Raw genomic sequence first — 13,886 nt, forward strand, 5'->3', positions numbered from 1 at the left:
AGTAATCATGCATGGAAACCGTACATAACATCGCAATTTTGCACATGTTGGTTTACTGTAATAATAAGTCAAAAGGCGCCAATAATAGCACTTAGCACATATGTCAGTGAACACATTGTAAAAATAAGTTATATGTATGTAGTTCGTTTCTAATAACAAATTCATTAAAGTCGAACTCATTTAAATTATAAAACGAAAAAAAATCACACAAACACCAACGATTGTAAAACGTGTTAGACGAGGAAAGAAAGAAAGCTACACATCAAAGAAGAACAAAGGAGAAAGGAAGAGCGCGCGCTAGAAAGTGGTGAAAATATGAACAAGACGCATTTTCAATAAATTCACACTGTCTTTGCAATTAACTGGTAAATAAACGCGATAGACTATAGAAAAGTGCTAAAACAACGATGTGTGCTGCTTTTGAAGCGCAAATTTGAACGAGTGCGTATGTACTTGTATCGATATCACCAATTTGAATAGCAACACAAACATACAAAGTAAAAAAATCAGAGAAGGTGAAAAAAAACTCGACAAGAATTGGCCATAGCGATTTGAATGACAGAAAAAGTATATACACATATATTTTAAGTGTTGTGAATCGAACTGTGCGAAACCGCCGATTGAAAAAAAATTGGCCTGTGGGTCGTTGGGCCGAATTTAATTTTTTTGTGTGCAAAAAGTAAACATATGATTATTGAATGACTAATGTTTCGATGTTCGTATGATCTTGCATTCGCACATTGCTTTATGAGTACGGCGTAATCAAAAACCATTTATTATATTACGACTTCAATCTCGTTGATCGATGCTTCGTATAATCGTTTGTATGCACACAAAAGAAAATAATTTCGTGTTGTTGATTTATTGTAACATAAAAATAAAAATCACTAAATAATGTTAAATTGACAAACAAAAACTAGCGCCAAAAACAATTTGACATCATTTACCGACATTGTAGAAACATTATATTAGGTAATTCGTATATGAAACATGCTGTATTCGAGCATTGGCAATTTGAACAATTTAAAAAAGAACAATATTTGCCAAAAGCCAAGTGACTTTTATATATATGGTTTTACGTCAAAGTGAAAAATTCCGATAAAAAAAAAGCAAAATAAACATAAATAGTGCACGTTCGACGATTGACATCAAAGTTGTGTGAATATTAAAATCGTTGTTTCGATTTGAAATAATGAAAATTAAAAAGAAATTAAATAAAAAGCGGACAGAAAATCATACAATACGATTGGAAGATGTGTCAGTTCCATCCGCATATCGAATCTAAATCAACAAAACAATTAAATCAAAACATCTGATGAGAAGAAGTATAAACAAATTTTAAAAAAATTCTACATGCCGTATGCATTTGATTTCAGTTATTTGTTTATTGTATTTATTAGTTTCACAACGAAACATTTTTCATTTCAATTCAATAACGAACAACGGCCATAATTATTTAAGTCCCAAGTGAATTCTCGATGAAGTGTTTTTCACCAGAATAGTTGATTTTTTTCTTTTGTTCAGCAAAATTTGATTGGTGGACAAACAAATCGCCATTACGGTAAAAATGTCTCAAATTAATAAAAGCCATCATGTAAAGGAAACAAAAAGTGAGCTTCCATCCCGTGTCGCTCAATGGTACTACAAGCATGGCTTGTTTCTGTCGAGTTATCCCACCTGTGCGTCCAGTTTGGCAATTTTTATGGTTATATTTTCATGGTAAGTGACAAATAGAAATTTAATGTACTGCTTCAACGAAAATAATGAAAATTTCGGTTTTTTATTTTGTCAACTAGCTATCCATTATTGAATATTCCATTGCCCGGAACGATTCCGACCAAAGTCATTCTACCGTACGAAGAACAAGCAACCATAAAATCACCAACGATTTTAATAAATTCCAGTTCCAGCGTTCCGATAGGATCCACCTCCACCAGCAATGCATCGTATGAACAACCTCCATTTCCATGGGCGAATAGCGATCCATTTGTCTATATTCAACAAATTGTGATTCGATCGAGTGTATTGCCATGGCGAAAAAATCTATTGCTTACGGATGCGTATCGAGGTCCATTACATGAAATTTTCAAACTATTGGAAATCGTTCGAAATCATGAAGATGAAACGAGCAAAACAAATTTGGCCAACATCTGTTTGCATGTGGAAAATGTAAAAATGTTCACAAAATATTCATCGGTATTTCCCGAATACAATTGTCTGATCCTATCTCCGGCAAATTTATGGCAACAAAATGCACAAAACTTTAAAAAAGACACAAACCTTCTATCAACGATTTTTCATCATCATGTAAGTTCGTTTGACATATTTTTTGGTGTTGTTGTTTTTATTTTGTGGTTTTTATTCTAATGTTATCATCATTTATTTTCAGAATTTACAAAAGTCAAAGGTATCAATAGCAGAAATGCTCTTTGGTATGCTTTTGCGTGATACGGGTGTTAAAAGATACCCAATACGAGTACGGCCAAGAATAATTCAGTACGCAATTACATTGGTATTGGAAAAAAATGATCCGATTTTTATAGAATCGTTGAAGCAGAAATTGATGCAAGCATATCCATTGCATCAAGAAAATGTGGCAAAATCAACATACCGTGAAGCAATCACATACATATACTATCCCGGTGAATTTAATGTTGTTGAATGTCTACCAATGTGTATCGCTTTTTTGCTTGTTTTTATGTATGTCTATTTTTCTGTACGAAAAATTGATGTGTTCAAATCACGTTTCGTGTTGGCAGTGAGTGCGGTAATAACCCAGGCATACTTACTTAAAAATTACTATTCCATTACTCTAAGATTCCTGATTCATTCCTTCGATTCATTTTCCATTATCATCATTCACATTAATTCTATAATATGTACAATGAGATTTTTCAAATGACGATGACGATGCGATGATGATGATGGAAACAGAAATGTATGTGAATGACTGAGTGAGTGAGAGATGATTGGGAAACCATTAGAATGTAAGAAACTATATAGTTTTACCACAAACAATCGCAACAGCAAAGACATTGCTGACAAATATTTGAGAATTGGTAGTAGAGAGATGACCAAGGGGTCATGTGTGTACAAGTGTACAACATTGTGCAGCGAATGGACGGACATATAACAGCAGTAACACACACAAAGAGAGAGAGACACACATATTTTGGTGAGTAGATTTGAATAATAAGTGAAGATGTTTGATAAATTTGTATCTATATTATTTTAGCCAGTCAGTGAAAAGAAAATTTATACAGTTTGTCACTACGAAGAACCACAAAACTGCGTTTGAATTGCAGGATTGAAAAGGATTAAAATGTTAACAAACAAAATGGAACACACTCGCCAAGGCATAATGAATGCTATCACTACGCAATAGTGCTAACAATACGTTCGATTGTTTTCCGAATCGAGCAAAACAACATACCATTACCGGCTTTGGGCATGTGCAAACATGAAACTAGAATTACAGTGCTAGTAGCCATAGCAAGTCGATTCAAAGTGAGACACGCAGACGCAGACTGTGAACAACAATTGAAATGCTCGGACGTATACTTTATTTTAAAACAATTGTCTTTTTGATCTTTTGATACAGTTAAGTTTTAAAATATTTATTGTTCGGTTAAACTCGACGAAATTTTTTTAGTTGACAGAAGACGAAACGACGTTCAACAGAAAAAACTCGTCAAACTTCGGCAAAAAAACTATTGAAACACCAAAATCAAATGAGAGCAAAACGAGGTGAAACAACGAATAAAAACCAAGAAATATTCACCGTGGTGATGACACTGAATCAAATTTTCGCAAGACGTAGTACGATGCTAACAAGTACTGGAAATAATGGCATTTTTTTTCTCTTTTCACAGTGATCAACGATCTCAACACTACTACTACTACTACTACTACCAAATCTCAAATTTAAGCAATGTTGTTGTGGTCATTGATTTTGCGCTTAAACTATATACTTTCTTTTATAATTTCATTTTCCATTCTATTTCATTACCTATTGATTCCATTTTTGTCATTCTTTTCTTCTGATCAACCTTTATTCTAATAGGTAGTAACAGTGTTGAGCAGTTTGATGATGGCATTGGGATTATATTTCTTCTTTGGATTAACAATAAGCATGCAATCTCGTGACGTACTACCGTATCTGATAATGTTGTTTGGATTGGAAAATGTGCTGGTCATCACAAAAAGTGTTGTGTCCACCGATGAGAAATTTGATGTGAAAATTCGTGTCGCACAAGGGCTCAGCAAAGAAGGATGGTCGATTACAAAAACACTACTTACGGAAATTACAATATTGACCATTGGTTTGATAACATTTGTACCAGTGATTCAAGAGTTTTGTATATTTGCCATTGTTGGCCTAATATCGGATTTCTTCATGCAAATGTTGCTCTTTTCCACCATTCTTGCCTTGAATATTCGACGCATTGAATTTAGCAGCATAGCGAAATCATCAAATGTACCGGATATGGCACAACGAGTTCCGTATCGTTATTTGGCAAATACACCCAAAGTACAATCCACCTCAATGAGTCGATCTCGATCACATCCAAAATTTTCCGTTGCTCAGGATTCCATGCAACCAACAGATGTCGTGGCCGCTGGCAACGCCATCGCCGAAGCTAAAAAGATACCAAAACGTTTGAAAATTTTTAACTTTTGGGCACGAACACGGTTCTTTCAACGTGCCTTTATGCTCTGGATGATCGTCTGGATTTGTTCAATTGTTTACAATTCCGGTATTTTCGAGCATATTTTTGTGATAGAAAGAAAAAATAACACCGAATTGACGGATGATAGTGGTTTTGAAACTTATCCATCGCATGGAATGCAAATTTCGACTATTGATATCAAGACTGGTGATAGCGTATCGTATGTGACCAAAGAAAGTGATTCACAACCTAAGAGCACATATTTTGATGAAAAGCAATATAATATGACTGAACAATTAAATAAACTACGACATCCTGACTATGATGTAAATTTGCATTTATCGAATTTCCATTGGTCATCAATTTTAAAACAGTACAACATTTCGGTGAGTGGAAAATATGTAACAATTCTACCAACGATTCGTATTTCGCATGCTGTTACACCAGACGAAGCGATTTACTTGCGAAATATTGACGAAAAACCAAAACTTCATTTCCAATGGAAAGCTCTGGCCATCGCATTGGATCCCATTGATTTTGCCGATATGGAAGAAAAAGAAGGATCAATTGCTTATCATTTAACCAATTCGGGTGGCTACAACATTGGCTCAACACCATTATATCCAAAAACACCAATGGAAATGTTGCTAGCCACCATTCTTTGTATGATCAGTATCTTTGTGACGTCGTATGCAATGATTGTGTTTTATCGATGTATTTGTAGTCGAAATTATGCAGAATGGCGTTCAAGTTGGAATGATTCAAAAATGGACATTGCATATCCAAAAACACAACGAATTTTTGAAAGTATTCCAATTCAAATAAAAGGTCATAGCCATCGAATTGAGTGCATGGTAACCGATGGCAGAATGTTAGCATGTTCATGTCTTGATGGAAAAATCACCACATGGGACGTCTCGAATGGTGAACAAATCAGTGTGATAAATCGTAAAAATTACTTTAATATAAATCGACGATTGTCAGGTTCATACACACCGTCTGTTTGTAATGACGGTTCAGCACCAATCACAATGACTGCAATGCCCAGTGAAAAAGCGGCTCCAACAAAAAAACCAGAAGTATCGCCGATTTGGTGTTTGGATTATACTGATAATTTAATTGTAATTGGTTGTGCCGACGGAAAAATTGAATTCTGGGAAAGCACAACCGGCACCCTCAAGGTATAATACAACAGATATAATACACACTTCATTTCTTCAGCTAAATTAACACATTTTCCTTTATTTTTGAATTCTTGGTTTTAATAGTGTATATATGAAGGCGAGGGAAAGCAAAATTATGGAATAACTCATTTACACTTGAGTGGCGATCGGTTAGTAGCTGCTCGGCTCAATGGTCGTATTGACTTTTTGCGATTGGAAACCTATAATCAGGGACGGCAAATTGATTGGGGTTTCATGTCGGCCTATCGTCGAAGTAAGTATATATTTCATGTGTTTCCGAATGAAAATCCTTTAAAAAAACGTTTTACAGCGCACATGCGAACTGGCTCAACGGGAAGCCTATCAAGTGCTCAGATGGCAAGCCAAGGTGGTGATCTTTCGCCCATTGCATCGAGTAGTCATGAGGAGATGCGATGTTACTTGGAACAACAGCACCAAGGACATCAACAGCTAATCACCTGTATGGATGTTGTTGGCAATACTGTATTAACCGGAAGCCAAGATCATACATTAAAGGTAATTTCTTTCAACGCTCTTGTCTAAATTGTTCATAATTTGTGTTTTTGTTCATTTTTACCAGGTTTTCAAATTAGATTTAGCCAATTTGGTGTTTACATTACACGGCCATTACGGTCCAATAACTAGTATATTTATTGATCATTACCAAAGTTGTACTGGTGGTTCTGGTTCACAAGACGGTCTACTATGTGTATGGGATTTAATAACCGGTGCCTGCATGTACAGCATACAAGCACATGATGGTGCAATCGTGTCATTGATTTGTTCATCGAGTTATGTGATTTCCATGGGCACGGATGAACGGCTTTACATTTGGGAGCGATTTCAAGGGAATTTGCTCAACACAATCAACGTGCCTTACGTTTATACAAGTTTATTGATGTTGACACCGTCTCTACTCATCACAGCTAAACCTGGTAAATAAATATTCCATTCCACAAACATTTACTCGTCAAAACTCGAGAAAATGTTGTATTTCGTTCGTAAATAATCTTTTTTTTTTTTCAATCAACAGGTGCATTGGTCATTTGGGATGTACGAAATGGTGAATTAACACGTGAAATTAAATTAGATTGTTTGAATTCGCATCTATGCTCGAAAAAAATTCTATTTGCTAGTGGTTCAGTGGTCTGTGATTATGGCAATGAAATGAGAATAATACGGTTTCCAGTTGTAAACGATAAATGCGACTAAATAATATGACGATGATTACAATCACTATTAAATAATACTTACAGAATGAGCATCTAATTTATTATTAATCAGAAGCGCATTATTCTTCATACTTTTCCGTAACTATATCCACCGTTTTTGTCATACTTAACTCATGCATTGTCATCTGACGAACCGTCCATTGTGCACTTACCGATCAAACATAAATGGCAAATACTTAAAGGCCTCACATCAGATTTAAAATAACAAATACTACATCCCGTTCATCCAAACCGAATATTAACTACCGAATGCATGCAACATCGACTAGGCAATGTAAATAGAAAAGGCGATCACTTGAACGCACTAAACAGACTGAGATTCAAACATGAATAACAAAAAAATAAATAAATAAATAGAAATACATAATTTAAACCAAACTCAGAATATATTTGATCTTCTGCCAAATATAAGAAACACCACATTATCCCTATATTTTTTTTTAAATTCAATGATATTAGTTTTTATGAAATACGATACAATGTAGAAAATATACCTAGAGTTGATCAGAAGAAAAGAATGGAAAAAATGGAAATTAATCAATGCGTAATGGAACAGAATGGAAAATGAAATTATAAAAAAAATATATACTTTATAGTTAAGTAAAGTATATACTTATAAAATCAATGACCACAACAACAATATTGCTCAAATTTAAGATTTCATTGTAGCATTAGTAGTGTTGAGATCGTTGATCACTGTGAAAGAGAAAAATTAATATGCTTACTATTTCTAGTACTTGTTAGCATCGTCCACTACTACGTCTTGGTATCATTGTTTCAAACAATGAGATTCCCATTATGAGAATGTACGCGTAGACGTCCGTGCTTATATTTTTAATTTTTGATTTTAATTGTTGTGATAATAATGGAGTTGATGCCTGAATGGTCGAAAACAATTTTGCATTTATGTCGCGATTGAATATAATAGTTAACTGATGTTTTCGGTTCCAACTGCTTCTTGTATCTCTTTTTCTTTTGTCTTGGCGGTGGATTTGGATTTGCTTCTGGAACCGGTCGATAGAATGTAAATTCGGATTTATTACATTCTGGATGTTTCTTTTTGAAAGTACGATGAACTCTGCCTGTCCATTGAATTGAATCGTGAAAAACACCATCTTCAACCGGTTTACAGTTGGGGCACTCTAGAAAACTGATTTTTTTTTTGTTTGTTCAACAATGAAGAAAAGCAAATACAATCAATAATAATAATGTCATCCATTGGCAATGGTATGCCAATCGAAAACAACTTACTGGTCTTTTGATTGACATTCTGGCACACTTCTTCGTTTCTTCAGCTTACGTCCTAATCGACTGCATTTCTGGGATGTATTGTGTTCGTTGATTGGCAAAACGAATACATATTAACGTGCCATTTGTTGCAATGCACGATGCGGACAACGTAGATATCCTTTCATTGGGAAGTTTGATGCAAATTTTGCACCACCAAATGCAAATATCACTGTTTTCTCAGCCTTCGACATTCTACGATCGACTTTTGTCATTTGCTTCACCAACACATGCAATGCTACCTGCGTACGTGTATATGCATCAAACTATAAACGAACTACATGTTTTTGATACTTTATCTGTATAAATTAAGAATGAACGACAGACATCAATAAGATGAAATCAAATGAAATCAACTCAAGAGAGAGAGAGAGAAAAATATACAAAAAATAAATACCTCGCATGATTCATTGAATACATCCAGGGCTACAGGACATATCTTCCCCGGTTACAATTTCCCCAAATTTTGGTCATATTTTCTCAAATTTTTAAAAAAATATCTGGGGAAATTATATCCATTCAGTTTTGGATATAAATTCTCCATCAGTTTGGTAATATTTTCCCCGGGAAATTACGTCCAAACCGAATTGGAAATAGTCTCCCCGGTTTTTTGGCCATAATTTCCCGAAAATAAAATATTTTTCTTGAGGAAAATATGACCAAATTTAAAAAGGAATTATTTTCTTCAATATTTCGGACATAAATTCCCCACAAAAAAGACAAAATATTTCTAGGTATTTCTATTAAACATGGCTTTTTATGATTTCTTGAGGCTACGTGTTTTATTGTACTTCACTATGATATACACAAATTTTTCGAAAAAATTTTTGAAGTGATTTTGATAACAAACAAAAAAAAAATCATTTTTGACACGAGAAAACCGAATCTGACATTTATTTAGAGATACAACCAATTTTTGATACACTTTTCATATAAAAATCACAAAAAAAACGAAAATTTTATATGGGAAATGTGTTTCACTTTTATAGTTAGCTGACTGTTTTTACAGTCAATAGTCCTGGGTTTGACACAGAAAGGAAAGGTATTTATTTTTCAAAACAGTTATCATAGTCGTGTATCTATGACGAGTATCACTTGCGTTGTATATTGACAATGTATTTGAACGCGACTCGATTTAAGAAGCGCCATCTCTTTCACGCCAGGTTCCAATATATTTTTTTCTTGCAAATAAAATTGCAAAATTGTATAAATTGAATAAGTTTTGCAATAATAATAACGAAAATAATTAATAGATGACCGGTCACCACATCCAGCTGGTAATCCAGATAGGTACGGTAGTTGGCACTTTTCTTCGATGGCGTTTCCTAATAGATTTCGCGATTTTCACGCAGTTTACGGCATTTTTTCTCAAACGCACCCGTAAATCGCAACAGTTTGTATTGACGGTCGAAAAAACCGGTCATATGGTGCCACTCTTTCGATGATTTCAGAAAATTTTCTTCATTATCGGTTGCCAAATCTTTGCGTACGACCCTCACAAATTCTCTGTAGCCCGGATCACAACCGATAATTCTTTTTATCTGACCTGAATCGTAAGCACGTTGAATGATTGGCGGCACTGGATCCGGTTGTTCTGGATTCGGAACTGCATTATTGTCATCATCACCATCATCATCATTGTTGTTGTTATTGTTGTTAACGGATTGACTGCATTGTGCGCATGGATTACATGTTGTAAATTCAACAATTCGTAAACATACTTGTACCTGTGATAGAAAATTTGATGATGATGATGGAGAAAGAGATTAAAATCAATTGAAATTTAGTTCAGTGGTGAATGAATGAATATGCGATATGCAGTCTATGTATTTCGGATGGATATCCATCCGAGATATTTTAGAATATCTGGATATTTAACGCAACTGCACAGAGCCAGAGCTGTGTGCGTCGCACATATAATCTACGGTATGTCGCTACACGTAAAATACAGACACAGTGTGACTGTGTACGTGCGACACTTGATATACATATACGTCGCGACATACCGTAGATTCTATTTGCGACGCACACAGCTCTGGCGCTGTGCAGTTGCGTTGAATATCCAGATATTCTAAAATATCTCGGATGGATATCCATCCGAAATATATAGACTGGCGATATGAATAAAAGTATATGTATTAAATTTACCAGTCATATTTGCTGTGCGTCTCAAACAAAAAACCGCGTGGCACTGGCAACGGTTTTTGTTGCCGTCCTCGTCGCCCTCGTTGCCGTTGTTGCCGACCTCGTCGCCTTCCTCGTGTACCGCTGTCGATGTGGATGGCTGTGGAATGGCATTTGGTGCATTCAGTGGCACGTGATTCACATTTGATGTTGATGTGGATGGAAATGGACTTGGTGATCGAGTCATTTGGCCACCCATTTGATTTACCATGCTCATTTGGATGGGCTGCTGTTGTTGTTATAAATAAAATAAATCACATTTTCAACCAAATTTATACAAAAATATGCCGTTAATTAACAGAAAAAAAAACATTTACCATTTGATTTATGAAAGCGACACAATCGGGCAAATTCGCAGAATTTTGCGTTTGTCCAGAAATACTTGTTGAAGTATTTGTTGGCCGATTTTGTTGTGGTCTCCTTCTCTTTGGTCGATCAAATCCCGTTCGATTGGCTTTCCGGCGACGTTGTTTCGTTTGCTCATTTGGTCTCATTGTCGAACTAACTGTGAGAGCGGTAATTAAGAAACAATCCATTTTTATTTCGTACTCAACAACACTGTATCAAATGCAATCGATTGTATTCAAGAAATGTATCGGAAAAAGTAGCAGATTTATTTTTTAAAATAATAATGGTACCTGATTCTGATGCTTGGCTTTGAGCTTGAGCTGGAACTACACCACTTGGTGCATCACTGGCATCTATTCGTGATCGTTTTGCAGCTGGTGAACGACTGGGCGAACGATTTGATGAATTATTTGATGCCATGTCGTCAACGCTGTCATCTCGGACAGGCATTCCCAGGCCTCTTAATGATGCACGAATTTGTTTTCGTGCTATGAATACCGATTTTCTACGTGGTCGCATTATCTCTCACTATTATTTCATTTCTTATTTCACTTTGAATATTAAAAATATTATGACAAATTTCTTATTTATAATTATTCATAGGGGAAATGGGGGCAGAGTGATACACGGGGCACACTGATACACCCCAATTTTTTTTAAAACGGTAACACAAAATGTCAAACTGTTGTATTCAAATCAGCTGTTAATAGGCACACACTTGGCAAAGACACACTCAGTACGTCGAACCAACGATAGTCGTCGTACAGTCAAATTTGTGTTTTCGGCACATACCGTTACCATTTTTTCACACTTTAGAATCTCGATTTTTTAAAATTTCTTTTCATATGCCAGGATTGAGGTGAATATAATCTGTTGCTATTAAAGCCTTCTTCACCGGTATGCAGTTGCTAAATAGACACTGCTTCTTCTTATTTACACTATGGGTGCAGCCATATTGGCATATTCATTTTTAAATAAGTGCGTTTAATGGAATTTCAAAAATGCAAAGTACTAAATAGTACCACACGCAATGTTGAAATGAAAACATTTGCTTGTGAACAAAGTTTGTGAATACAATGCAGGACGAAAGAAATCATATATTTCTGGATCACAGTTATTCTAGGTAAGAAAAAATAAAATAAAGTAAAGTCGAAAAATATGTTTAATAATTTGTTTGCAACTAATAGCAATATTGTGGCAAAAGATATTTCTGTCGGCTTAAAAAATATTCTGTGCCGATAAAATTATTCGTTTTCTTGGCTTATTGTGCAGTATTCCATTTACAGTTTTTTTGAATCGACTTGTATAGGCGCCGATAAAATTTTACACAGCTAATTTTATTCTTTTATTTTTATTTTTAATACAAAAAGTACTATTTATTTGATTATTCACACATTAGCTTCAAACTTAACTACAGATACACGTTTAGAACAAATTAGCCATACGCGCATTTTGACGTTTCATTAAACGCATCCATTTGACTTTTAGCTTGAAAATGGTTGCGCCCATAGTGAGAAAAAGAAGAAGCAGCACTAATAACAAAAAATGTATTGGAGTTCATACCGACGGCCTTCTTTCATTTAATAATAAATGTTTTAGATTTTATCCACGGGTTGCTGAAAAAATTCGACCGAAAGTGAAAAACATGCCTGGGGCAGAGTGATACACTTTGTTGGGGGCAAAGTGATACAGCAGTATTTCGCAATGTTTGCAATTTTTATCATTTCTTAAATATTTTATTTGGCTTTTTTACAAAATTCGAGGATCAATACGTAGATTGAACATGTTTGCATTATGTTTTCATAGTGATTCGCAAAAATGGTTCATCAATTGTTTTTTAGAAGACATTGCAAACTATTATGACGAATCTGATTCCGACGTTGAAATGGAAGATAGGCTCTCGATTTATTTTTTTTTTTATTTTTTTCATTCATAGAACTTTTTTCACATGTATATCACTTCTTCTTCAACTCTTTTTATTTTTAACCAAAAATCAGTTAAAATCGAATCCAAAACAGATCAAAATAACATTTAATGACCAAAAACAAATGTGAGCAAAATTAGAAAAATAAGAAACAAAATCACGTAAAAAAATCACAAAATCGAGGTGTATCACTGTATCACTCTGCCCCCAGCCTGTATCACTCTACCCCCACTGTATCACTGTGCCCCCAAATTTATCACTTCAAACTTTTGGCTCGTGGCGTTAGCCACATCAACAATAAAAAAATCTAGTGATGCAGAAAGTTAGGGTTTTCAATCCTCTTTCAAACAGTATCCAAAGTTTTTCGATATCTTTTCATTTGGCTATAATATTCTAAATTGAAAAAAAAAGTGTATCAGTCTGCCCCCACCTCCCCTACCTTTTTGTTCATGTTGCTACAGAATTTGAATTTGATTTTTTCCCGTTTAAATCATGCGCAATTAAAAATTGGTCTCCCGTTTGGCAAGGGCTTTGGCCAATTTTAAAAGCAAACACGCAAAATCACTGTTATTTGCTGTGACAAACGAACGGAAAAAGCACCCCAAGAAAATGCGAGAGTTCGATGCCAAAAAATGTTGTGTTGTCAGTACACTTAAAACAAAACTTTTTTGTCGACTTTTACCGAATAATAAATATTTCAAAATTAAATTGTATTAAGAAGACAAAACTCTGTATAGTTTTAGTTTCATAATTGCACATGCAAAAAGCCGGTAACGGTGTGTTGTTTTCCTCAATCTAGAAAACAATCGAAAGTATTGTTAGCATTATTGCATACTGACAGCATTCGTTGTGCCTTGGTGAGTGTGTGTGTGTGTGTGTGTGATGCCATTTTATTTGTTAAAATTTAAATCCTTTTGCGGTAAACTGTACACTGGCTGGCTAAAATAATATACATACAAATTTATCAAACATCATCACCACTGCAGTATTCAAATCTACTCACCAAAATGTCTCTCTCTCTCTCTCTCTCTCTCTCTCTCTCTCTCTCTCTCTCTCT

The 13,886-nt window shown here is 34.8% G+C and overlaps 2 protein-coding genes across 3 annotated transcripts; one reads left to right on the forward strand and one right to left on the reverse strand.

Annotated features, from left to right (window-relative positions):
- The first annotated feature begins 42 nt into the window (after positions 1–42).
- On the forward strand, positions 43–7,511 carry LOC116350695 (sterol regulatory element-binding protein cleavage-activating protein). Of its 2 annotated transcripts, none has more exons than XM_031782596.1 (9): positions 43–365; positions 1,401–1,719; positions 1,797–2,307; positions 2,390–2,767; positions 4,064–5,851; positions 5,939–6,107; positions 6,165–6,370; positions 6,435–6,789; positions 6,888–7,511. In XM_031782596.1, exons 2-9 carry the CDS (start codon positions 1,568–1,570, stop codon positions 7,064–7,066), a joined length of 3,738 nt encoding a protein of 1,245 aa, XP_031638456.1. In that variant the 5' UTR covers positions 43–365; positions 1,401–1,567; the 3' UTR covers positions 7,067–7,511. The 2 variants fall into 2 exon arrangements, with proteins under 2 accessions (XP_031638456.1, XP_031638465.1); XM_031782605.1 differs by lacking the exon at positions 43–365 and adding an exon at positions 973–1,325 and having other exon boundaries at positions 1,525–1,719.
- A 1,762-nt stretch (positions 7,512–9,273) lies between these two features.
- Positions 9,274–12,972, reverse strand: LOC116350709. The gene is made up of 4 exons (XM_031782616.1): positions 11,196–12,972; positions 10,875–11,062; positions 10,522–10,786; positions 9,274–10,100 (listed from the first exon to the last, which is right to left on the reverse strand). Exons 1-4 carry the CDS (start codon positions 11,422–11,424, stop codon positions 10,075–10,077), a joined length of 708 nt encoding a protein of 235 aa, XP_031638476.1. The 5' UTR covers positions 11,425–12,972; the 3' UTR covers positions 9,274–10,074.
- Positions 12,973–13,886: the final 914 nt, after the last annotated feature.

The sequence above is a fragment of the Contarinia nasturtii genome, unplaced genomic scaffold, assembly GCF_009176525.2.
Source record: "Contarinia nasturtii isolate CC-2019 unplaced genomic scaffold, AAFC_CNas_1.1 Cnas_scaffold_129, whole genome shotgun sequence".
NCBI lineage: Eukaryota > Metazoa > Arthropoda > Insecta > Diptera > Cecidomyiidae > Contarinia > Contarinia nasturtii.

Bases quoted from the DNA above. Each gene is read 5' to 3' on its own strand.
- LOC116350695 (XM_031782596.1), top strand. From the start codon at position 1,568: ATGTCTCAAATTAATAAAAGCCATCATGTAAAGGAAACAAAAAGTGAG. The intron at 2,308-2,389 runs GTAAGTTCGTTT...ATTTATTTTCAG, and splicing joins CAACGATTTTTCATCATCAT to AATTTACAAAAGTCAAAGGT. The intron at 6,108-6,164 runs GTAAGTATATAT...AACGTTTTACAG, and splicing joins CATGTCGGCCTATCGTCGAA to CGCACATGCGAACTGGCTCA.
- LOC116350709 (XM_031782616.1), bottom strand. From the start codon at position 11,424: ATGCGACCACGTAGAAAATCGGTATTCATAGCACGAAAACAAATTCGT. The intron at 10,787-10,874 runs GTAAATGTTTTT...TAACAACAACAG, and splicing joins TCGCTTTCATAAATCAAATG to CAGCCCATCCAAATGAGCAT. The intron at 10,101-10,521 runs GTAAATTTAATA...TTTCTATCACAG, and splicing joins ACGCACAGCAAATATGACTG to GTACAAGTATGTTTACGAAT.